The following is a 24,743-nucleotide window of genomic DNA, read 5'->3' as shown; positions in this document are numbered from 1 at the left end:
GAAATTTAGAAAGTGTCATCTAAGGATCTCAGTTATTCTTTGGAACAATAAAGGATGCAAAAGTGTGATACTGATGGATTATTTTCCATATGGCAGCATGTGTCAGAATTCCCTTTCTTTTTCAAGACTATATTCCATTTTATGGATATACCGCCTCTGGTTTATCCATTCATCCATTGTTGGACACCTGTGTTGCTTCCACATCTTGGTTCTCATGAATAATGCTGTAGAGTACTCACTCTTTCCATTAGTCAATGGATCTTTTAGTAAAGATGATATTACACATGGCCACTAGTAAAATTGTTTTAAAACCTCAAAAGTAGAAAGTTCATAAGCCACAGTATTATATAAGTGGAAATAATGAAAATATTATAAATACTCATAAATTAAGAAATAATCTCATAAAAAATTCTACAGCCTAGAGAAAATAACCCCAAATGTATAAACTCTCAGAAAATAATGCCAAAAAACTGCCCACAAATTAACACTGAATGCTATGGAACTCAGTATAAGCTGTACTTAGGCATAATCTTAAATGTCTTTGCTATAAAAGAAGAGAAACAAAGCTGGTGTGATGATAGTGCTAATAGATGAAGAGTAAGGATAGTGGATTCAGACATCCCCTCATCTTGTGTTCTTTCCCAAGGGCACCACCCTGCCCTTTAGCTTAGTGGCCTCCCTGGCACAATGGGAAGCCTTCGAACTCGGTGGTGGATATAGCCAGCCCTAGCTGGGATGAGAACCTTAGGATTATACGGTAGGTCTGTGGCTATTGACCACCTTCAGTGTATTGCTAGGGTGCTGGTTCGGTATTTCTGCACCAGGGGATTGGGACTCTTCCCCTGGGCTTTCCCTAGTTCTCATTAATTTATGACCTAGTGGTTGAAAGTAGTTGAGCAGCACAAGAGTGAGGGAAGGGCATGGATCTAACAGCTGCCCAGACCGCTGAACAGCCAAGTTCAAAGGCATGTCAAGGACTAAACCACAGCTGGGAATTAATTAGTGCTTACAGATCACCTTAGGGAACCAATCTAATGATAAAACAAATGCCTTCTAATAACTATAGAAGGCAGTAAGTGGGCTTTTTTTTTTCCTATTTAACATGGAATAGACAACGTTTTCAAAATTAGCATGTACATCAAGCTCCAGTAATTCCTCTTACATGTTTAAAAAAAACTGATTACCAGAAATATTCTAAGGGTAAAGGAATAAATATACCCCAACCTCCACCCTCCAAAGACCTATACTGTTCACATGTGACTTATTCCCTTTGATGATTTGGGGGGAGGGTATTAATTATTTTTTAGTTCATCCTTTTGATCATAGTGTGTGTGTGTGTGTGTGTGTGTGTGTGTGTGTGTCTTCTGTTTTTTGAAAATAAATGTCTCCTGATTTTCGAAATAGAGAAGAATTAGAAGCATCAGTTTAGTTGGCTGTGACAGGAAAGAAGGGCCAGGGTATTTGTCTTGGAGCTACGTTGCTGACAAGCATAACATCTACTTAGACAAAGGGTCTCCACACAAGGGGAACTTTGCTGATTATTAGGATGGGTTCTAAGTCCCTTCCTGACTCCTAGGCATTACCACTGCTTAGAAAGTTAACTTTAGGGATTTGTAAAACGAGAAATGAAAAGGTGTTGATGTTGCACACATAAAGAGACCACATTTTATATGGATCTTATTTTTATTTTTAATATGTGAGTTGGGTTTATGAGTATTTTGTGATGATATAAAAACATGGAAATAAAGTTGCACTTCTTTACTCAAAGCTTTAATCAAGTATCTCTGTGTTCCATACCCAGGAAATTTTAAAGATAACAAGAAATGAATAGCCCAAGGGACAATCACCACCACCCACAAAGAGGCCATCTGCTCTCTCTACTGTAATAAACCTCACTGATGAGCAGGGCTAAGTTCAGAGGATGGGGTTCAGTCTTCATGGAGCAGGTGTGGGGAGGTGGAGGTCAAGAGAAGCTTCCAGAAATGGGCAATCCCTGGCACTGAGTCCAGGAAGATGAGAAGGGGTCTCCAGCAGACAAGCTAGGGGGTGGGAGTCCAGCTGCCCTAGGTCCAAAGAAAGTGAACAAAGTTCAGAAGGCTTGTGGATGGTTGTGGCCAAAGTTAGAATTGTAGTAGCAGGTGGAGACCCATCAAGAGGGTTCCTGAGAATTGACCCTGGAAGCAGTAGGGAGCCATGATGAGTTCTAGTCTGGGAACTGTCATGGAGAGATTTGTGTTTGTATTTTAGAATGACCAATCTGGTTGCAATTAGAACAAGATATGGGGAAAGAGAAATCAGAAACTTACAGGCCAGTGAGGAGATGACTATCACATTGATTTACTTACCTGGTATGCAAATAGTTATTGCAGTATGTAATGTTCTAGGCCCTTAGAACAAAATGGGCAAAAGTCTCTAGTGGAGATCTGAGTTCAGGTATAGACACGGGAGATCGGGGCCAGAAGCTCATAGAGCAAACATGGTGTAGAGAGCTTGGTGATTGTGTCATGTTTATATATGGAATACGGCTTTACCCAGGTATTTAGCAAGATGCTTGCATGCTATTCACACACCCTCCCAGAGTGTTGGCACCCAGAGCCCACATTCTTTCTCATCATTAGCTAGATTATTTTTTTCCATTCAAACTCAGAGGATATTGCAAAAAACAAAAACAAAAACAAAAACAATCCCACTGTGAAAAGAAGCGTTGAATTACAAAGACCAATAGGAAAGCCCTGCTAATTGTGAAGCCCTGGTATGTGGTATAATGTGTGTTAACAGCTGTTATAAGAGCAGAGACTCACAGCAGGATTTGATCTGACCAGAAGGAGAGCCCTGGATTTCTTATATCCTATCACATTAAACAACAAGAACAAAAGGACCACAGCCCTGGAGCAGCACAGGGCAGTTTTCAGTTTAGCATAGTGTAATAAAGCTCATCTGAAAATCCCCCTTGACTAGCATGGAATAACTTTGATGTGTGGCTGGAGGCCGTCTTGCGTTTGCGGCCATTGCACACCTGCTATCTCCCCAGATCAGTGAGGCTGGAGTAGGCTGGGGTTCCTTTGAAGTCCCACCTGGGGGCCAAGAAGCCAGGGAGATGGCGAGTGATTCCTAAATCTAAACCCAGCCAGGACTCCTGGCTTTCCCCGGAACACAACCCTGACCCCCACGCCGCCTCCTCCAAGGTTTCTCCAAGCCATGGGGTGTTTGGATATAGTTGGAGATATCCGTCTCAGGGAAGTAACAACTCTGCTGTACTGACATTCTAGAAAACAGGCTGTTAAAGAGTTCCTAATAGTGCTGTATGCTTAAAATAGGTCTAGAGGGATCCCTGGGTGGCGCAGCGGTTTGGCGCCTGCCTTTGGCCCAGGGCGCGATCCTGGAGACCCGGGATCGAATCCCACATCGGGCTCCCGGTGCATGGAGCCTGCTTCTCCCTCTGCCTCTCTCTCTCTCTCTCTCTGTGACTATCATAAATAAATAAAATTAAAAAAAAAATAAATAAAATAAAATAGGTCTAGAGAGGAGTAGCAAACAGACCCAGCTTTTTTTTTTTTTTTTTTTTTTTTTTAGCGGAATGCTCCAAACAGTGGCAGTGGAAACCAGCACCAGTTATATGAGTATGGACAGTGCTGAAATCTGTCTAAACCAGCAGTCCTCAAACTGTGGTGTACATTGGCATTATCAGGGGGCTTGTTACAGCCCATGTTGCTAGGTCTCATCCCCAGGGTTCTTGATTCAGGAGCTCTGGGTGGAGCCTGAGAATTTGCTTTTCTAACAAGGTGATGACCATGCTGGTCCAGGGAACCGCACTTTGAGGCTGTTATTCTAGGAGCATGATGCCCCTCACACTGCTGGGCTGGTGGCCCCATAATGCCCATTAGCCTAGAGGTGCTATGTTTGGTGTGGCTGTGGGCACCCCTTTGAAGTGGACATAGTTCTGAGGACCAGGAGGCAGATTCAGTAGATATGTCAAAAGCCAAGGCTTTAAAAATAGTAATATTGAGAGAGAGGAGTCACACAGCACAGTGGGACTTCCTTCTTCTCTGAGAAGAAGTCATTTAAATCCAGCAGCCAAGACTGTGCTTCTGTGGGGTTGGGTGGCTCAAGCTCTCCAAGAGCAAGGAAACGACCTAGACCTGTCCTTGATGGCAAGAGGAGAGGGGGCCCTGGGAGGATTCCTGGATCCATAATTCAGTGCTCGGGGGCAGACAGAGAAATGGGAAGGTGGCCATATTTGCCCCAAGAGAGCCTTCAGGTCCATGTCCCACTGTGCCTTCCAGAAAGTCTGGGGTGCTGTACTCCCCACCCTTGTGACCACGGAAGGGTCCAGAAGGGAGCACAGAAGATTTCTCCTAGCTGGTCTTCACCGCTGAGCTATGTTTGGTACACAGATAGGGTCAGAAGCCCACTCTTGGGACCAGGGCAGCACCACAGCTCATGTAGGTTTACCATGTTCATTTCCTGTCAGACTGTCTTACTGACTTACTATGGCCTTTGGAGAGGACTGGCCTACCTTAATTGTGCTCAGTAAGCCTGTTTCCAAAGCACGTCTCTTCTCAAACCAGAGATGTTTGTGAGTCTTGTGTTTTAAAAGGAAATGTGTTCTCTTAGAAAGGGATTCATTTTTAATATTATGGTGAAGATGTTTTTTATACCTGGAAGTCTCAGTCTTACCCAATGACAACGACGGTGTGATTTTGTTGTGATTTTGTTGTGATTATTAGTATGGTATGGTAATCGTTAGCTACAAATCATTGAGCCCCTTCTGTGTGCCAAGAAGTGTGCTTTGCATACACTATCTCGTTAAACCCTCAACAACTCCGGGAAAAAAAGGGGTGTTTTCTTCATTTTACAGATGAGGAAATTGAGACCCAAGAAGGCAAAGAACCATGTTCCTGGTCACAGAACTGACTATTGGCCAAGCGAGGACTGGGCCATATGTCCATCTGCACAGTGGTGTTCTTTATTAAACAGATACTGGAACTGGTTCCTGCTGTATGCCAGGCACTGTGCCAGGCACGGGGATTCCTGGGTGATCCCAATATGCTGAGGCTGTTGACCCCATGGAGCGCCAAAGCAGGAGGGAGTGGGTCAGGGGGAGAATGTCAGTTGGATTAAATCAAGTCAAGCAGTGATTAAAAACTCTTTTCATCAGAAGATAGCACATGCATTATTTTTAGCCTTGCTTTAGATGATATTTTATGTTAATCTTAAAAAATGCAAACAGAGATAATTGGTGTTTAATCAAAACTCTCAATGTATTTAAGTAAAATTTTAAATCAGGAAAAAAAAAAAAAAACCATTGCTCTATGGAGCTGTCAGGCTCTGACTCAACTGGTCACAGCAGAGGAATCTGGGCATAAGGGTGATGCTGCCTTAGGCACCACTGCCACCCGGTGGCAGCCGTCGGAATTGCAGGCTTGGCGGCCACAGCCATGGCCTTTGAGGGAGGTCGATTGCACCAGAGGAAGGCTCATTGCATGTCCTGTCCACCAAAACCCTCCAGGCACGGGTGACAGTGTTCCGATAGGTGCCTGGTCATTTGTTAATTGGTTACAGCTTGATCAGTATCAGCTTTCATTTAGCTGTCTGTTCTGAATGTCTATTGTGGTCGTGACCTTTAAATTGTTAACCATGGCGGGGAGGGAGGGAATTGTTACCGTCTAATTCATGTTCACAGATACTGATGATAAAGTGACATTAAATATACATGAATCCTTGAGCAAACTCTAGAACCAGTTCGTGCAAATAATGGTTTTCTCTTTAGCTGGGAATCTTCAAACATTATTTAAAAGATCGTTTGAAAAAAATAAAACCACCATAGTTTGGGTCCTAATTACCCCTCAGCCTCACGCAAACCATGCTAATGACTCACAGTTTCTGGAGTTGTGTAGGCTTTCCCCCGTCTGTCTACTGCCTGTGTCTGTGCTTTTCCCTCTGCCTAGAACTATCTTCCTCTATCGTATCATCTGAATTCTCTTCAAATGTCAAATCAAGGCTGACAACCTGTAGGGAATTATCTTAAATTCCTAAGTGTCACTGTTGCATAGCAATGTCCCTATAGAAACAGAAGGTGGGTTCTGAATCCCTTCTTCCTCTCTTTCATAGCTGTGACCATGGCTTAATCTCGCTGTGTCTTAGTGGCTTCATCCACTAAGTATGAATGATAATGTCCCTTACCAGCAGCTTGCTTGTTTTTTTGTTTTTTTTTAAGTGTGTAAATGTGTGTAAAATGCTTCCTCAGCATAGGGCCTACTACCTAGAAGCAGTGGTGCATTTGGCACTGTTGATGACTGAGTTTTGTAAATAGTTAGAGCTTCAGTCAATGCCTGCACTACAGGATTGCTCACTCATTTTTTTTCCTGTTGTCTACTTGGTCTTGCTTACAGTAAAAACACAAGACAAACTCTTTCTTATCAATCTTTCTTGAGAGTCACAAATAATAAAAATCTCCAACCTTGACCGTCCTAGAGTTGCTTCCCTCCTGGATCTATCCCTACACGTACATCCCCTCCCCCCATGCTGGTAAGCTTCCCCAGCTGTAAGCTGCAAAGATTTGCATGTCAGGATGAAAGGTGTTAAGCAACGATGCTATTCTTGATGATGCTGCTTGAGTCAAGTTTACCCGGCTGCTCTATGCTGGCACCTGTGATTAGTGGATTGGTCACCAAGCTATGTCGAAAATGTGCTTTCTCTGTGTTTTCCAGCCAGAGTCTTAAACATCGTTCTGTTTCTCTGACCAGGTAGTCGATAGTGACAGACCTGAAGGGTCCAAGTTCCGGCTCACTGGAAAAGGAGTGGATCAGGAGCCTAAAGGAATTTTCAGAATCAATGAGAACACAGGCAGCGTCTCCGTGACACAGACCTTGGACAGAGAAATGATCGCTACTTATCAAGTGAGTGCCCCTCAAGTGCAGACATGTGGCTTTCCAAGACTATTTCTTCCCACTGAGCTCGTTATTTCTGTGCTTCATCAAACCAGGGGCTGTGCGGTTTTAAGTGTGTCTCTGTGGGAGCCAAGTGGCATTGAGCCTCAACAGGGTAATAGTGGGGGCCTCTTTCTCATCAACAGAGCCCAAAGGCTTCTGTGAGACTTTGGACCCTGGAGAGCAAGATGGGGGACCCTGGGGAGGACCTCAGAGGAGGTCAGAACCGTTAAGGTAGCTTCACCTTTCCCCAAACCAGCTCAATGGTGGATAGGTCTATAAGGTGTAAACCCTTGGATGTGATCATTGTACACATGTCCTTAGAAATCTATCTTAAGGAAATAGGAATTTAGATTTTTGTGCATGATGTGATAGTGAGACATGATCCTTAAAATGGAAACAATTTTGCTAAATATTCAGCAGTGGGGTAGCGGTTAAATTATGGCACAATGCTGCGAGGAAGTTCTGTACAACCATTTAAAATATTTTTGAAGAAGTTCTAGCTATATGGGAGAAACTCAAGATACCAAGTGGAAACAGACACACAAACACATATGGTATCCTCAATGCAGATTGAGCATTTGCACATATCACGACGGGTGCATATTTGTGAAGAAACATGATGGAAGAAAAATCAAAGTGTTAATGGTTGTGTTTGGGTGTTATTGATTTTTTCTTTGTTTTTCTGACTTTTCTACAAAGTACTTAAGTTACATTGTTTTAAGACTATTTATTTTAGAGAGAGAGAGAGTGAGCAGGGAGAGGGGGAGAGGGAGAGAGCCTCTCAAGCAGACTCCCTGCTGAGCACGGAGCCCAACGTGGAGCTCCATCCCAGGACCCCAAGATCATGATCTGAGCCAAAATCAAGAGTCGGATACTTAACCGACTGAGCAACCCAGGTGACCTTTAAGTTACTTTTTTATAGAGGGAAAAAAAATGGCTCTTTGTAAAAGGATAGTCTCAGAAGTAGATACCCATTCAGGACGCACAGACCCAAGCAGTGGCAAACAGATGTTGGGGTGAGCACTAAATCTCCTGTGGGCTTGAGGTCCATCCTATCCCTTCTCAACAGCCTCCCCCAAAAGTTTCCTTTCACAGCCTGTGTTACCTCAAGCCTCTAGGGGTAGTGAACTCATTTTTTGAGAAATGAGATGGAATTCCCAGCCATTTTCAGGAAACGCCCTCCATGGGGTGCAGTGCACTGAGCTGCGAGCAGGCCCAGTGGGGACCAGGGTAAGCCAACAATGTTTGTCTTCCATCATCATTGCCCTGGCCTGTGCATTTCCCTAAATCGGGGTCAGAAGGTAGTCCTTAATTTATAGGACAAGATTTGGCACTCTGATTTTCCTGGTCAAAACACCACATAAGAATAATCCAATCCCACTTCAGCAACACTACTGCCTCTCCCCCGATCTCACCTGTGTTCTTCCTTTACTGCAGACAGAGGGTGGAGGGACACTACATTGAAAAGGAAGTGCTCTGCATGGGAAATGGGTACCCTGGGGTCTGAGCTCCCCTGAACCATTGACCTTGGGAAGACTATGTAGGCTCTGGTCCTCAGGATCGCATCCATAAAATGCGAGTAACACTCACCAAACTAGTGAGTTGCTGAGTTTCCAGGGAGGAGAACAGTGTGAGGGTGTTGGAGAAATTAAAGTACTGGCCAAAGAGAAGCTTCCAGCAGTTCTCGTGCTGAGCAATGTGCTCGCAGGTCCTGGGTCTGGGGAGGAGGAGGGGCCCCCCTGGCCCTTTGTTCAGAAGCTTTGTCAAAGGGTAGATGCTGTGAGCATCTGCAGGGGGACGATCTGTCAGAAATCCCTGAAGGCTGAGCAGAATGTCTTTAGTGTACCCCTAAGGGAGATCTGGTTGTTGTAGAACCTGGCTGTCGGGGCGCCTGGGTGGCTCACCAGTTGAGCATCTGCCTTCAGCTCAGGGCGTGATCCCGGGTCCTGAGATTGAATCCTGCTTCTCCCTCTGTCTGTCCCTGCCTCCCTGTGTGTCTCTCGTGAATAAATAAATAAATAAAATCTTAAAAAAGGAAAAAAAAAAGGAACTGGCTGCCACACCCTCAGAAAGTGAGGACCTGGACAGTGACCAGAGGTGTTGTGGTGGCTGCCAGGGTCCAGCTGCTGCAGGAAAAGCCAGCACCAGACCATGGGTGCATGTCCTCCTCTCTTTCCACATCTATTGTGGGAATCTCCTCCATTAATTCTTAGACGCGACAAACTAAGAATACATTTTGCAATTCCATAGCACAGTGATCATGTTTAAGAGCTCTGGGTGTAGCCAATTGCCCCTTGAGGCTCAGCACTGCTGCTTAGTGAGCTGTGTGATCTTGGGCAACCCACCTACCCTCTCTGATCTTACCAGTCTCATGCATGAAATGGGGATAGTACTAGCACCTCTGAGGACTATAAAAGCTACAATTATTAGCTTCAACTAGCTCACAATTGTTCATCTGTGAGTAAAATAGAACCGGGTCTGTAGCTTGGAGCTTCTCTTATTTTTCCTTAAAGTGAAGCCATATAGTATCACAGCAATTAAAAACATAATTTTGCACACAGCCACATTTGCTGCATACAGATGAGGTCATGGACTAGCTGTGGGGACTTGGGCAGGGGGTCTGCCTCAATTTTCTCATCTATAAAATGAGAATGATAATAATAATACTCATCTTGCAGGATGTTAATGCATTAAATGAGTTATTATGTGTCAGGCCTTTAGAATGTTCCAGAAGTGCAGTAAACACTGTATAATCTTACCATATGAGCAAGAGATTGATGATAGTAAAGGGAAGTTATACCCCAGCCTGCCCAGATCAAGCATGAATTTTCCATGGGTGATCTTGAGTTTATTTTATAGTTTCATGGCATATTGATTCATGATTCAATTTGGGTTTTTTTTTCTACATAGATTTGACTGAGAACCTGCAGAGTGAGGCTCTCCCTCCAAGGTGTTAGGGAATCTGGTGGGAAAGCAGACGCACAAGGTTCCCAGCCTTCATATAGCTTTCATTTTAATGCGTAGGCTTTGTTTCACAATGAATACTCTAAACTCCTCACCATTGCATGGGTGATGTGTCCACATGCTGTGCCTTGTTCATCCTGTGGCTTGGTTTACCCTGGGCACAGGGTCTTGGGTCCCAGTAGAGAGATGCTGGCCCTGATGGGAATGCAGGGACTTCCAAGAGCACCCAGGTACAACAGCCCAATAGCAGCCTGGCCCTCAGCGGCTCTCCACCAGCCCCAGGGGTCTGGTTTCTAACACCATACACCCCCCATACCTCTCACTCCTCCACTGTTTCCTTCCTGCCCTGGCTGAGAAACATTTGTGCGCACACAGTGTTTGGTTCTCCTATTTCTGGACTTACTGGGTTACTCTGCTTAATATACTCTGGGCACAGGAACATTGCAGCTCCTGTCCCTTTCAAGCACCTATCTAGAAAGAATCTACTACCCTAGTAGGACAGTTAGAGCCATCGTGTTCACCTATCGTGTTCACAGTGGTCATTGCGGTTGGTAGCAAACAAGCTTCTTCCAAGAGCTGGATCCTCCAGTTCCCACATTTTTTCATTTTCCCTTCTGGCAAGTTCTGAGAAGCAGAGAGCCTATGGGTGAATGAATTTCCATTATAGTTGCTCCATAGTTGGTGTTGTTTATTTTTGTTTAAAGATTTTTATTTGTTTATTTGGAGGAGAGAAAGTGCAAGCAGGGGGAGGGGCGGAGGGAGAGGGAGAAGCAGACTCCTTGCTGAGCAGGGAGCCCGACATGGGGGCTTGATCCCAGGACCCCAGGTTCATGACCTAAGCCAAAGGCAGATGCTTAATGGACTGAGCCAACCAGGTGGTGGTTATTTCAAAGTTAAAGGCTCCTCACGTGCCTGTCAAAGCTACTTGCTACCTCCCAAGCCCAACAGGAAAGCATCGTAGACTAAGCCTCGGGGATTTGCACAATAAGAAATAACCAAGGATAATTGGTCCTCGGGCCCCTGAATTTGTATCATCATTAAAACCACAGCTTTTTGAACGCCACAGGGCTTATCCTGCACTAAACACTTCATACACACTCTTATTTAACTCATTTCACCCAGGAGACTTACGAAGTCGATGTTAACACCATTTTACAGATAAGCAAATAACTGTGAAATAACTTTTGTAAGGTCTCACAGCTGGTGTGTATAGAATGTGGGGTCCAGATCCACTGCTCTCCACCTCCAAAGCTGTGCACTTCCAACCACGAAGAAACACTTCTTCCAATTTTACCCCTGGTTAGAATCTGGCACCTAATGAGCACATTCCCAGCCTTCTTTGCCAGGAACTCCGCTTACAGGGACTGGAAAGGGGGTGTGATTGGCTGAATGATCGATGCCTTCCTAAACACCATCTTTGTCCATGACCCACTGCCACCTGCCCACTCACTACCCCAGCCCTCAAAGGGCTTCCCAAGCTTCTGACCCAAAGTGGCACCTGGTAAAATAATTTAGCTCTTATAGTATTGGAAGCTGACATATTAATGCAAAGCCTCCTGAAATATTACTCATTATTATGCATTTTGCCAGCATTTGAGTGATTTGTGAACTCTTCATTGGAATAAAGTACTGTAAATGATTCATGAATGACCAAGTTTATGAAATTCTATAAAAATATTAGCAGGTGGTAATGATTCCCTCACACTGTGAATATAATCTGCTGCCTGCGAATTCGTCAATATGGCAGGACAGGAATAGAGTGGGGGGACAGAGTCTGATAGGCAGGCTGGGGGGCCAGTAGATGATCTAGGCTGGGTTCAATAGGAGGTAGGGGGCAAGCAGGAAGTAAGGACCCAGTCATGGGCAGGTATCACGGGCAGGACATATTCACCCTCATTTGTTGTCCACAGTTGGGAAACGCACTGAAGATGGGATGTCAGAGCTGGGTGGGAGAAAAGGAGAGAGAAAACTAGCATTTACCAGGTACCAAATAGGTGTCCAAGAGCTCTCGAGAGTACTAGATACACAAACCTATGAAACTGGTTTATTACTTTGCCTTTACTGATGTGTGAGCTGAGGGCCAAAGTAGTTCCCTAGATATTATTGTTATTAATGTTGGTGTTAATGTTTATTGAACATTTACAACGCACCAAGGCTCCATGCTAAACATCTAAATGATGATCTCATTTAATCTTCACAAAGATGAGCTTAATAATGTTATCATGCCCAATTATAGAACGAGTAACTGGAACCACCTGTGTTCTTGGCCTTAGCACATGAGCAGGATTTCATTGTCTCCTTCTGAATATTTGTTCACAGTTTCTGGGGTATAACTTGCTCTCCTTCAAGACAATTTCTTGGATACATTTTGACTTTGTAGTTAAGATTGCTGCCATAAAATTAGAATCCACCTGCCAGAAAGGAGTCTGCTCCTGTGTTTCCTTTCACTCATGTGGTTCTGCCCTTATTTCTAACCCACATGTAGCTCCAAGACAATTTGGCAGAAAATACATTAAAGTGAAAAATGCTACTGTCAAGTGGAAATACATGTATCGTAACATTAGTGATTGTAAGAGAAGCGAGACATACAGATTTACCCGGATCAGAGAGTTATTTAGGTGATTAATCTGTTTATTAAAATGTCCATGCTTTACATGGATCGTGCATGCACTACTCAATAGGACTGCACCACCCTTGATAATATTTGTGCTTGAAATGCTCCCCAGCGCTCAATTGTAGGGACAGGTTACATCTTTATTCATCCTCTAATCTGATCTCCCATGGCCATCTTTCTTAGACAGGATTCTTGGTGGTAGTCAACAAAATCCCTCCAACTAATGTATAAAGAAAGAGATTTATTAAAGGGTACAGGTAGTTTATGTAATTGCCAATAGGACCCAATAACCTGGCTCACATGGGACATGACCAATGGTGGTGCTATAGGAAATACCGAGCCACGGATGACGCTGTTCTAGAGCAAAGCTTCTCAACCTTGGCACTGTTGACATTTGGGGCTGGATAGTTCTTTGTTATGGGGGTTGGCCTGTGCAGTGCTGGGTGTTTAGAAACATGGCTGGTCTCTAACAACTAGATCCTAATAGCACCCCCGATCCCAGTCTTGACAGTCTAAAATGTCTCCAGATATTGTAAATCATCCCATAGGTGCAAAATTGCCCCTAATCGAGACCCATTATTCTAGAGGAGACATCACTGCCTCCACTTCTTCCTGCCACTCTGCTCCTGTGATGCTCAAGACTGGGTGGTAGCAACTCTGCCTTGGCTGGCCAGGGATGTGGAGTGATTGTGACAGCATGCTTTCTGAACCTTCGATCCTCAAAGCAGCACTGCTGCCTTATGTCCCACTTCCATTGCCAAGTCTAACACTGGATGTTCTGCAAGGAAGAACCTGGATTATAAGAAGTACTGTCACCGAGCTAGCCAGGTGTCCCAGGTGACGTTGACATCTGCAGCATCAGCCACGTCATTGGTACCATTTTATTCCAGGGAAGAGGCAGTCAGTGATAGGCGTGGCCATCCGAGGGCAGGTCACCAGCCCATGCTCAGAAGAGTGTGTGGCTTCACACCTCTGATTCGAACTTCTCTCACTGTAACGGGCTAATAAATTAATAATGCACATGGCCTTGGAAAGAGCCTTGATCGAGAGGAAATGAGAACTTAGGTTAAAGTCCCAGGTTCTGGAATCAGACCTACTGAGGTTAGAATTTTGATTCTGCTATTGTACGAACTGTATGAAATTGCCTTTTTTACAGATAAAGAAAAGGTGAATATCGGTCATTCCACAGTGTCACCTTTGGCAATTTTTTAACTCTTGTTTTCTCGTCTTTACGTTGGACGGTAAGATGGCAGTATCATGCCCCAGCTGTGCTGGGGTTGTTAAGTCAGATGTACAAGAGTTGTGTTCAGTACAGCCAGTGACTAAGTTCTGGAGCTAGGAGCCATCACCTCACGTATCACTTCTGCAGGGGAAGCTCTCAGAGCTGAGAGTAGTTGAGAGGCATCCAGCTCACCAACAGTTGGGTGTCAGCACCACCATGTGTATCTTTGTAGACCAGCACCATTATCTGGGAACTTGTTAAAATGCACATTCTCAGGCTGGCCTCCAGAACTCTGGCCTGGTGGTCTGGGTGTTAACAAGCCCTCCAGGTGGTTCTGGGGCTCGCTGTTGTCTGAGTCACCCAGCTCTAAGTACCCTCCTGAGTGTTAGCATCACTGCAGCTGGCTGGCTTGACGTGTTAATTTGCGTCAATGGCGGTGGCCTTGGAGCCAGTTCCATTACAGTCCCGCTGGGGGAAGATGGTTGTGCCTTAAAGCTGCTTATTGCTGCAGGTGCTCTGGTCGGCCACGTGAAAGCCCTCCAAATCCAGCTCATACTCTTCAAAACTGCCTTGTTTTCCTTTCGATAATGGCTCCTGGGAGCTAGGCAGATTTGTCCCAGGCTTCTTAGCTCCATCCTGTCTAGACGTTGGATGATTGTTAAATGCCATGTGACTGAGTGTTTGCTTATTTCTCAGCAACTGGGCTTTTAGGCCAGAGATGAAAGTGTCTTCAGAATATGTGAGCTGGTACAGGAGAAGATAATTTCTGATAGGAGGAAGTTGGCCCTGGGGTCAGCAGAACAGGCTTTTCTGTCTTATTATATTTATACGGCTCAAGTAGGTTATTTGTGGTTCTCAAACTTTGTTGCACATTAAAACCATCTGGGGAGATTTTAAAACTCCTGATGCCCAAGCCACTCTCTAAACCAATTAAATCAGCATGTCTTGGAGTGGGACCAAGCATCAGTATGTTTATAAAACTCCAGGTGTTTCCATTGTGAAGCCAAGTTTGAGAACCACTGGATTAACATAACCCATCTGTACCCCAGTTTATTCAAACTGGGAATGGGGATAATCACCCCAACCAGGTAGGTTTGTTGTGAATCTCAAGTGATACAGTACACGGAGGAGTTTCTGACACAAAATCGCAGAAAATCAGAGGTCTTACTTTCCCTCAGTCAGCTGTTTAACTCTGAGCAAACATCAGAAGCTAATACTTTCTGGCATCTCTTTTAACAAAAGCACTTAAAACAAAACAAAACAAAAAAAACGAAATGTGGAAAAACAGAATTTGAAAAACAAATGAATATGTTGTCTTGTGACCAAATTTAGAAAAAAACAACTCAGGATTTGGTCATGGCCTCTCGGCACCCCAGTATCCCCAAGCATCTCCATCTGGCACCCTCGAGTTCTGCTCTTCACATTTCCAAGCACTTCATTTTGCAACCTGGCCTTATCTGCTGGGTGCAGCTGGCGAAGCTGAGGCCTGAAGAGGTTAAGCGACATTACTGAGGCTGCCGTGTCCCCGGATCGGGGTGCTCCTGGCTGATTGCTTCTTTGGTCCACTAAGCAAAGATGCTTCCTCACTCAGGGCTGTGGGAACATGGTTTCTTAGACCTCATTTGCACAACTTCTCAGAAGAGGTACATCTTGCATCTTGGCAGGTGGGCGAAACTTACCCCCCTCAGCCTGCTCCTCCCCGGGCCGGACCTGCAGGCTACGCACACAAACACTCATGAAGTGTAGCTATGTGACAATGATGCTTCTCTCATCTTTTCATGTGTCTAATGACAGCTGAGTCCATCTAGCGTGGCCCCATGGCCACACGGCTTGGTGGCATTTGTTCTTCACAAATGAAGAATCACAACAGCAAGAGCCTTTAGACCTATTTAATCTAAACTGCTAAATTTGCAAATAAGAATGAGTTAAATAGTTGTCCAACAGCTCTGACCCCCCGTAGTCAACATCCATTGCCCATATATTTTTATCCTTCCATAGCAGGCATGGTGGCTAACTACTCTGGGACCAGATCCTGTAGACACAGATGAAACATCCCTGCTAAGTCCCACCACTCACTCCCCGGCTCTCCGCAGCCATCAATAGGCCTGAAGATTTTTTTTTTTTTTATTTGATAAAAATGACCAGGGAGGGAAGGAGTTTGTTCAAGGGCACGGACAAGGAAGAAAGAACAAAAGAGAAGATCAGAACAAGCTGTGCTCCTTTTCTGGCACCTTAAAGTAAGCCTGACACTCCCAGATTAGAGGGCAGAAAATGATGGGAATCTTTTTTTTTTTTTTTTATGAGATACTGTGCAAAATTGGAGGTGAGGACCAGAAGCTAATTAAACCAATTACAAAAGACAATAAAATTCCAGGTTCAAGCTCTATGTCTATAAAGCCAAGTGACTGATGATGACGTAATCCAGAAGAGAGCCATCCTCACCCCCACTCCCCACCCCTGAGACCTGGGCAGCACTTTGGCATGGGATGGTTGGCAATTAGGGGGTGGGTGACCATGGTGAAGTGCCCTCAAGTGGCCCACTGGAAGGGAAGAATGAAGGGGAAGAAGATGACAACCTTGATTGAAACCAGCTTTGGATGTCCCAAGAGAAACTTGGGGAATAATATAATGGGAACAGAGTTCCCCTAGAGCAGGTCAGAATCTGGGAGCTCTCATGATGGCAGATTAAGACAAGTGTGAATCACATCCTCATCCAGCACTGGGGAGTGGCCAACCTCCAGGTTATCCACCTCAATCCTGGCCGGCCCACTGCTTCATGTTTAACTCGGGCAGATCACTTGACTGCTACTGATCTGAAGTGGAGAGAATCTGTGGGAAGATCCCAGGGTAAACAGCAAGCATGGAGGAGCACACGCTTTTGCCTGTGGAGCTTCTCTTCCAGCCAAGAGAAGTGGAAGGAAGTGGGGTAGCAGTTGTGGAAAGGTAACCAGGACTGCCAATAGGTTGCATCCGTACGGGAGCCAGTGCGCTCCCAGCAGCCCCATCAGGCAGGATCCAGGCCAACCAGAAGACTGATTCAGCCCACGTTGACAGGATGCCCCATCAGTGCCAGCCACCCTCTCAAGGTGCTGGGGCCAGAGCTGTGGACAAACCACCAGCCTCCTGCTTCACAGAACTCTGTCAGTAAACAGAAATTAGTGAGTATGTAACATGTCAGGTGGTTCTAAGTACAAGGAATAAAAATGGAACAGATTAAACACAGAGAAGGATGTGAGACGCTGCACGATCCTCGCAGGCTATAATGGGAGATGACGTTTGGGGGCAGGCCTGGTGGAAAGTCTGAGAGCAGGAATGCTGTCCTTACCTCTTAGGTGTCCTTAATAGCAGGACATTGTCACCCGCAATTGACAGGGTGATTGTGTCTCCCAGGTGACATCTGGCAATGTCTGGAGACATTTTTGGTTGTCACAACTGGGAGGAGTGGTACTACTGGCATTTAGTGGGTCGAGGTCAAAGATGTTGCTCAATATCTTATAATGCACAGGACAGGCCCTGCATGCCATGATCTGCAAACACCAGCACGGGGCTGGCCTCTTAGACGGTCTGAAAATATACCATGTCTTATTCACTCAAATATTCAGCAAGCCTGAATGGGCAGGATACTGCTCCTATCTTTGTAAAGCTGCACAGTCTAGCTAGGGACATCACCATAGGACAAGGGCAGGGGCCAGGAACAGTCTTCCAGAGGATGTGACATAAAAGCAAGTACTCGAGAATGAGGAGTTAGTGAGGTGACAGGGACAGGGAGAGGTCAGGAAGAGTGTCCTGGGGTGAGGGACAGAAGAAAGGGCTTAAGGTACCTCCAGAGGAGCCAGAGGGAAGGGCTCCTGTGGGAGACACAAAATGAACACAACTGAGGGAGAAGGCGAGACCCATGTACTAAAGAATAAGCTTAGACATAATACCCCTTGGTGACAGGCAGATGTTAGAGGATTTTAGGCTGAAGACTGACATGATCAGATTTGAATTTTGCAAGGACTGACTGCGGTGGCTGCCAGCAAAGGATGAGTGGGAGGTAGCAAGTCCTGTCTCTGAGTCTCTGAAGCCAGAGTAGCACATATCAGGTACACAGCATTCTCACCCAGGAAATGCATCCAGACTCATAGTGAGGATATGAACTGCACTTTGAAATGGATAGTAGTAGGAATCGGGGAACCCGGTCCTGCCAGGCCTTGCAGGGCAGGGTAAGGAGCTTGGATTTTATTCTAAAGCAGCAGAGGCGGGTTTTCAGCAAGGGAGTGACATCCAATTTGCATTTCAGGAAGATTTATTTGAGCAAATCAATAATAATATACAAGTTGCCATGAAATAGAAATTAATTAAAAAATGCATTCATTTGTTGAGAACCCAGCACCCACCAGGCATGGGGAGAAAGAGATAAAAGATAAAGCCCTGCCTTCCTTGAGCTCAGCATTAAAGTGGCCTTGTAGACAAGAGTAAACCAGAGGATTTTTCTTTTTTCCGAGCCCACGTGGGGAGAAGTCTGGGTGCTTTGTGTGTTGGCTGGTCCTTCTCATTTAGTTTGGCTCAGTCTCCACACCAAGTGAACATTCTTTATTAAAATTCTAAGCTTTCAGTTCTGTTTTCTATGGGGCTTTATCGGTGTGCTATCTCAAAATTATTTATTAAACACAGCTGGCTGGAGCTGTTAGTGATTGATTCGTTTGATTGGCATCTGTTTTAAGATCTTTATTATGAAGAATGCTTATCTTTTTTCTGCAGTGAGTCATTAGGTGCAAAAAGATCATTTCCCTATCATTATTCTTTCTTCTGAAGGTACAAAAATTTTGCATAATGGGCTCCTTTAAGCAAAGTCCATCTTTTCTGGTACCATGTTGGAAAGATGACTGTTCGCTGTGCTGTGTCAGTCAGGAATGCTCATGCCCTGCCTGTAGCTGGGCACTCCAGAGGTAGAATAAAGTGAAGGAAGCCCGAGAATTTAGTGCCTATGCATCCTTACTAAATGATGGCTTAGTGTGTCAAACAACATTAACCGGATCAGAGACTCCACTCACCGCGTTGGACAGTAAGAAGTCAGGAGGAGAGTGCCATGTTTTTCCAAGTTGAATGCACCCACCTGGCTTAGGGTGCACATTCAGTGGATGGCTGACACTCAAGGCACAGTGTGGGCAAAGACCCGAGGCAGCAGCCTTGGCCAGCCAGTCAGAAAGGCCCAGAAAACTGGGTGACTGGCATCTCACAATTCATTGCAAAGGCGTTATCTGTTCGAGTGTCATTGCAGGGCCTAATGAACTCTACACACTACAACAGCAAAAGAGGGCCTGCGGAGCCAGAAGGATTTACTCTCTTCTCCTTTACAGAAAAAGTTTGCCAACCTCGGACGAGACGGATCCTCACATCCTTTAGGAACTGACACCTCCACAGTCTGTTGATAATCTGATTTTAAGAGTTCTTGAGAACACAGTCAGTCCCAAAAGGGAGTTATAAGTTCCCCTTTGCTGGAGATTTCCTAGGAAAGCCTGAATGAATGTCCCCTTTAGATGATGGGGATGCCGTCGGGCCCAGAGGTAAATGAGGCCTGAAACAGCCCCATTTCTTAACCAGGAACAGGGGCCGCCTGGTTGCATCTGCACATGGCTTCCTGAGCAAGTGAAGCAGTGAGAAAGGGCTTTGCAAAGGGAGCATGAGTACAGGGGTAGCATATGGGACAAAGCTCCCTGTCACTTCCCTCACCCAGCACGGGCCCTCCAGGGAGTGTGCACAGGGACCTGCACACAGGCCTGAGTGGAGGGACTGTCCTGTCCTGCCCGAGGCTCTCGGGAATGCAGCAGCAGCCACAGCCATGGTGCAGTAACCCCACGTGGCTATGGCTTAGTCTCCCCTCCTCACCACATCCCTCGTCCTTGCATTGACTCAGGGCGTTAGGAACCTGTCAGTTCCCGTTTCTGCCATAACAAGCTATCACAAATATGACAACTTAAAACAAAACACATTTGTCCCCTTACCATTCTGGAGGCTAGAAGTCGAGTCTGGTGTCACCGAGCTAAAAGCAAGGTTTCAGCAGGTAGGGCTGGTTCCCTCTAAAGGCTCCAGGAGAATCCATGTCCTGGCATCCTCCACCTCTAGAGGCTGCCCACGTACCTTGGCTTGTGGCCTCTTCCTCCATCTCCAGAGCTGGCGGTGCTGGGTTGAATCCTGCGCACACTGACATCTTTCTGGTACTCTACACATTCTCTGTCTCCTCTTTAAGGAGACTCTGCAGTCACATGGGGTCCACTTGGACAATCCAGAATAACCTCCTTATTTTAAATGCAACTGATTAGCATTTAATTCCATTTGCAACCTTAGCTCCCCTTTGCCTAGAAACTGACATGGCCACAGTCTCCAGGCACTAGGATGTGGACATCTGTGGGGGCCATAATTCTGCCTATCAGCATACCCGCTTTCATCGATGAGGAAGTAGAGACCCAGAGCAGGTTAGGTATTTATGCGTGGTCACACAGCTTGTAAGTGATGGATGAGCTTAAGCTTGGCCCCAGCCATGGTCGCTTCCCAAACCTGGGGACAGATGGCACAGCCAGTGGTGTGGCTGCAGACAGAGAACTAGAGAGGTAACTCTCAGCCCTATGATTCTCTCTCTTAAAGGTTGGAGGCAGCTTGTCGCTTGCTGATGGGTTTTCCCTACCAGAGCACAAATGTCTGAGTCTCTTTCACGCTGTCCTCCTTTCTCTTCTTGAAGAGAAGAAGTGTGTTTATGTTGAAGTATTTAGTGTTGCATTGTGGTGTTTTATGAGGATCATTTTCTTCAGAGCAAGTGAGAATCAGGGAATGGTTGACTTTCATTTCATTCTAGAGCTGCTTTGGATCTATCACTTAGCACAAGGTAGGTCCCAAAGACTGACCTGCCCTGAGGACCTCTTCCCCACTGGATGGAGTATCGATTACTCAGCCTCACTAGGTGGGTACCACACACCCGATTCTGACCCTAAGCTAGCCTTCACTTAGCCACTGGACCCAGGCAGCTCCAGATTCCTGCCCCAGGGTGACTTATACAAAATAGCAACAGCCCAGCTTGGCTGAGCCCTGAATGTATCAAGCTTGAACCAGATGCGCTTCAGCTTCGAGGCAATCCCTTCGAGAGCCCCCTAACATGCCAGAGACACTGTTCTAGGCACAAGGCACTTGAAAGTGAAGGGAACACATTTGTTGCCCCCACAGGATCATATATTCATTCCTAAGAATCTTGAAGGTGGAGACTCTTTTTATCCTTTTCTCATTTGGAGAAACTGAGGCTTAGGGAAACGTCAGGAAGCAGGTCACATAGCTGGTAGGTGAAAGAGCCAAAGGACAAACCCACTTCCTCGCTTCCAGAGCCCAGGTGGCACACACTGACCCTGCCACACATTCGTGTGCTTGGTGTGCTCACTGTAAACCGGTGGTTCTCAACTAGGAATGACGCTGGCCCGCAGGGACAGGTGGCAATGTTGGGACACATTTCTGATCATCACAACCGGGAGAGGGGCACTACTAGCATGTGGTGGATAGAGACCAGGAATGCCACTAACCTCCTACAATTCCCAGGACATCCCCCCACCACAAAGAATGATGGGCCCCAGAAGCCAACTGTGTCTCTGCTGGGAAGCCCTGGTATAAAATGAGAACAATAAAACCTGTCCCGTAGGGTTGCTGCGAGCTTTGCAAGTGACAGCGAGTGTGCTCAGGGGGTGACCCTGCCATTAACCAGGTGAGGTTCTCACCAAGCTGAGGGCGGGTTAGCTGGCACGCTGGCTCGTCGTGGCTCCTCCTGGCCAGAGCTCCTCCACCCTTAATTCTGAGCAGCACCCAATAATGTTCTAGCAGAGTTCGCCAGTGCGCATGTTTTATTCTTCATGCTACTTCTAATTTTTTTTTCTTATTGCAGAAGACAAATTCCATTTCCTTACTCCTGAGGGAAAACTAATTCCAGCAAAGGCCATTTGTCTCTGGTACCTTAAGATCTCGATAATTTACTGCAAGTTTATTTTTATTGAAAATTATGTAGATATTATTCAGAAACACAATTTCCAACTATATGGAACACTTAAGCAGATTATATGTTAAGTATTAATACATATATTGAGGATATATGCTGGAATGTGCATTTCTCAAAGACACTTTTTTTCTTTTTTATGACTCTCTGCCTTTGAGATCCTCAAATGTGTGTGCTATGAAGTGCTGAAGGATTAAAATATTTTCCAAATGGATATTATGTTATAAGTTATGGGTTGTTACCATTTGACTGCAATTCAAAATCATGACACTTTAGATTGCTTATATGATTAATTCAGAAATGATTTGCATTTAAATGCATTTAAGATCTTTAACTTGTGATTCCAAATGTACCTATTTTAAGCCTGGCAGACCTACTATAATCTCTAATCTGTGTGGACGCCCCCTCCCCAGTTGTGTGGACCCGAAAAGGATTCAACTTTTGATATAGCATAGCTTTTTCAAAGTGTTTCTGAGAAATATAAGAACTGAGAGATGCCCATCAGATCACACAGACACACACATACATGCACGCATATGCACACACGCATGCGTAACACACACCTTTGGGAACATTTGGGAAACATTGAAAATTTGGGAAATATTGAAAATCATAATTGCTTCTTTAAAATTCACAGTGTACATTTAAAGTAGTAAAGACATTTTAGAGATTTGCACTTGAGAAGCCTATTTAAAGCAGCATATTCCACAAATTTAAAAACCCAAACTTTCTTTTTTTTTTTTTGTATATTCTTTTATTGGAGTTCAATTTGCCAACATATAGCATAACACCCAGTGCTCATCCTGTCAAGTGCCCCCCTCAGTGCCCATCACCCAGTCACCCCATCCCCCCTGCCACCTCCCCTTCCACTACCCCTTGTTCCTTTCCCAGAGTTAGGAGTCTCTCATGTTTTGTCACCCTTTCTGAATTTTCCCACTAATTTTCTCTCCTTTCCCCTATAGCCCCTTTCACTATTTTCTATATTCTCCGTATGAATGAGACCGTATAATGTTTTTCCTTCTCTAAAGGACAAACTTCACTCAGCCTAATACCCTCCAGTTCCATCCACGTTAAAGCAAATGGTGGGTATTCGTCATTTCTGATGGCTGAGTAATATTCCATTGTATACATAGACCACATCTTCTTTTTTTTTAAGATTTTATTTTTTTATTCATGAGAGACACAGGGAGAAAGAGAGAGAGAGAGAGAGAGAGAGAGAGAGGCACAGGCACAGGCAGAGGGAGAAGCAGGCTCCATGCAGGGAGCCCGACGTGGGACTTGATCCCGGGTCTCCAGGATCAGGCCCTGGACTAAAGGCAATGCTAAACCGCTGAGCCACCCGGCTGCCCTACCACATCTTCTTTATCCATTCATCTTTCGATGGACACTGAGGCTCCTTCCACAGTGTGGCTATTGTGGACATTGCTGCTATAAACATCGGGGTGCAGGTGTCCCGGTTTCACTGCATCTGTATCTTTGGGGTAAATCCCCAGCAGTGCAATTCCTGGGTCGTAGGGTAGCTCTATTTTTAACTCTTTGAGGAACCTCCACACAGTTTTCCAGAGTGGCTGTACCAGTTCACATTCCCACCAACAGTGCAAGAGGGTTCCCCTTTCTCTACATCCTTTCAACAACATTCTCCTATAGAAACTATTAGCCATTATGTGTGTGTATATATAGATATATATGTATAATCACATTGTGGATAATGTTGGTGAGAAAATATTTTTAATTAGCTCAGAAAGGAACAGTCAACATGGAGATTCCTGATGGTGCTAACACACTTTCCTGGGATTCTGCATGGTCAGCCATTCTAGAACAATAATTCTGGAGACATCTGGGCCGTCTTTCTCCATTAATATAGTAGAAACGAGGCTCCTCTCACTTCCTGTTGTTTTAGTTAGCCAAAAGGTAAGTCCATGAACTGATAAATGTGGTCTGTGAACACAATGGGATATTACTCATTGTACCTCAAGGAATGAGGTACAATGTGGAGGATACTCAAGAACATGATGCCAGGGATCCCTGGGTGGCGCAGCGGTTTAGCGCCTGCCTTTTGCCCAGGGTGCGATCCTGGAGACCCGGGATCAAGTCCCACGTTGGGCTCCTGGTGCATGGAGCCTGCTTCTCCCTCTGCCTATGTCTCTGCCTCTCTCTCTCTCTGTGACTATCATAAATAAATAAAAATTAAAAAAAAAAAAAGAACATGATGCCAAAGGAAAGAAGTCAGATACAAAAGATCACATGTTGCATGCTTCCACCAATATGAAATATCTCCAATAGGCAAATCCACAGAAACAGAAAGCAGACCACTGAGTGTCTTGCATATCAGGGAAGAACTGGACAAGGATGGCCCAATGGAACTTTGTGTGGCAATGGATATGTCTGTATCTCGCTGTCCAATGTGGGGGAGTTCAATATGGTGGCTACTGAGCTCTGGAACTATGGCTACTGTAATTATGAAACTGAATTTTTCACCTTATTTAATTTTAATTAATTTTATTTTTTAAGATTTTTATTTATTTATTCATGAGAGAGAGAGAGAGACACTCAGAGAGAGAGAGAGAGAAGGCAGAGGGAGAAGCAGGCTCCCTGCAGGGAGCCTGATGCAGGACTCAATCCCAGGACCCTGGGATCACGACCTGAGCCAAAAGCAGATGTTCAACCACTGAGCCACCCAAATGCCCCCTTAGTTTATTTTTATTTAAATAGTAATATGGCTGGTGGCTATTATATGGGTAACTATAGATCCAGGAAATCATGGGTAAAAATGCTACCTTTAGCATCACACAAGTCTGTGTTCTTATAGTTTTACCTCTTACCAGCTATGTTCTTTGGAGAAAGTTGCTTAATCAGTGGTCCCTAGTTTCCTCATCTGTGAAAGGAAGAAATGATAGGACTACTTCCTAGAGCTTTTGTCAAGATGAAATGAGATATTGAATGTTGAGTACACAAGACTGAGCATCTAGTGAGTGCTTTGCTAAACATTATTTGTGCCTT

The 24,743-nt window shown here is 45.1% G+C and overlaps 1 protein-coding gene across 25 annotated transcripts in view; it reads left to right on the top strand.

The window, feature by feature from the left end:
• CDH13 (cadherin 13) overlaps positions 1-24,743 on the top strand; it is a 1,387,059-nt gene that overhangs the window by 898,908 nt on the left and 463,408 nt on the right. For all 25 annotated transcript variants that reach the window (XM_049110659.1, XM_049110644.1, XM_049110650.1 and 22 more), the window contains one exon: positions 6,747-6,899. In XM_049110659.1, the coding sequence (XP_048966616.1) occupies positions 6,747-6,899 (153 nt within the window). The remainder of the gene's footprint in view (positions 1-6,746; positions 6,900-24,743) is intronic.

This window comes from Canis lupus, chromosome 5, assembly GCF_003254725.2.
Source record: "Canis lupus dingo isolate Sandy chromosome 5, ASM325472v2, whole genome shotgun sequence".
Lineage (NCBI taxonomy): Eukaryota > Metazoa > Chordata > Mammalia > Carnivora > Canidae > Canis > Canis lupus.
The sequence above is the reverse complement of the archived record's forward strand: the minus strand, read 5'-3'. Positions and strand labels throughout refer to the sequence as shown.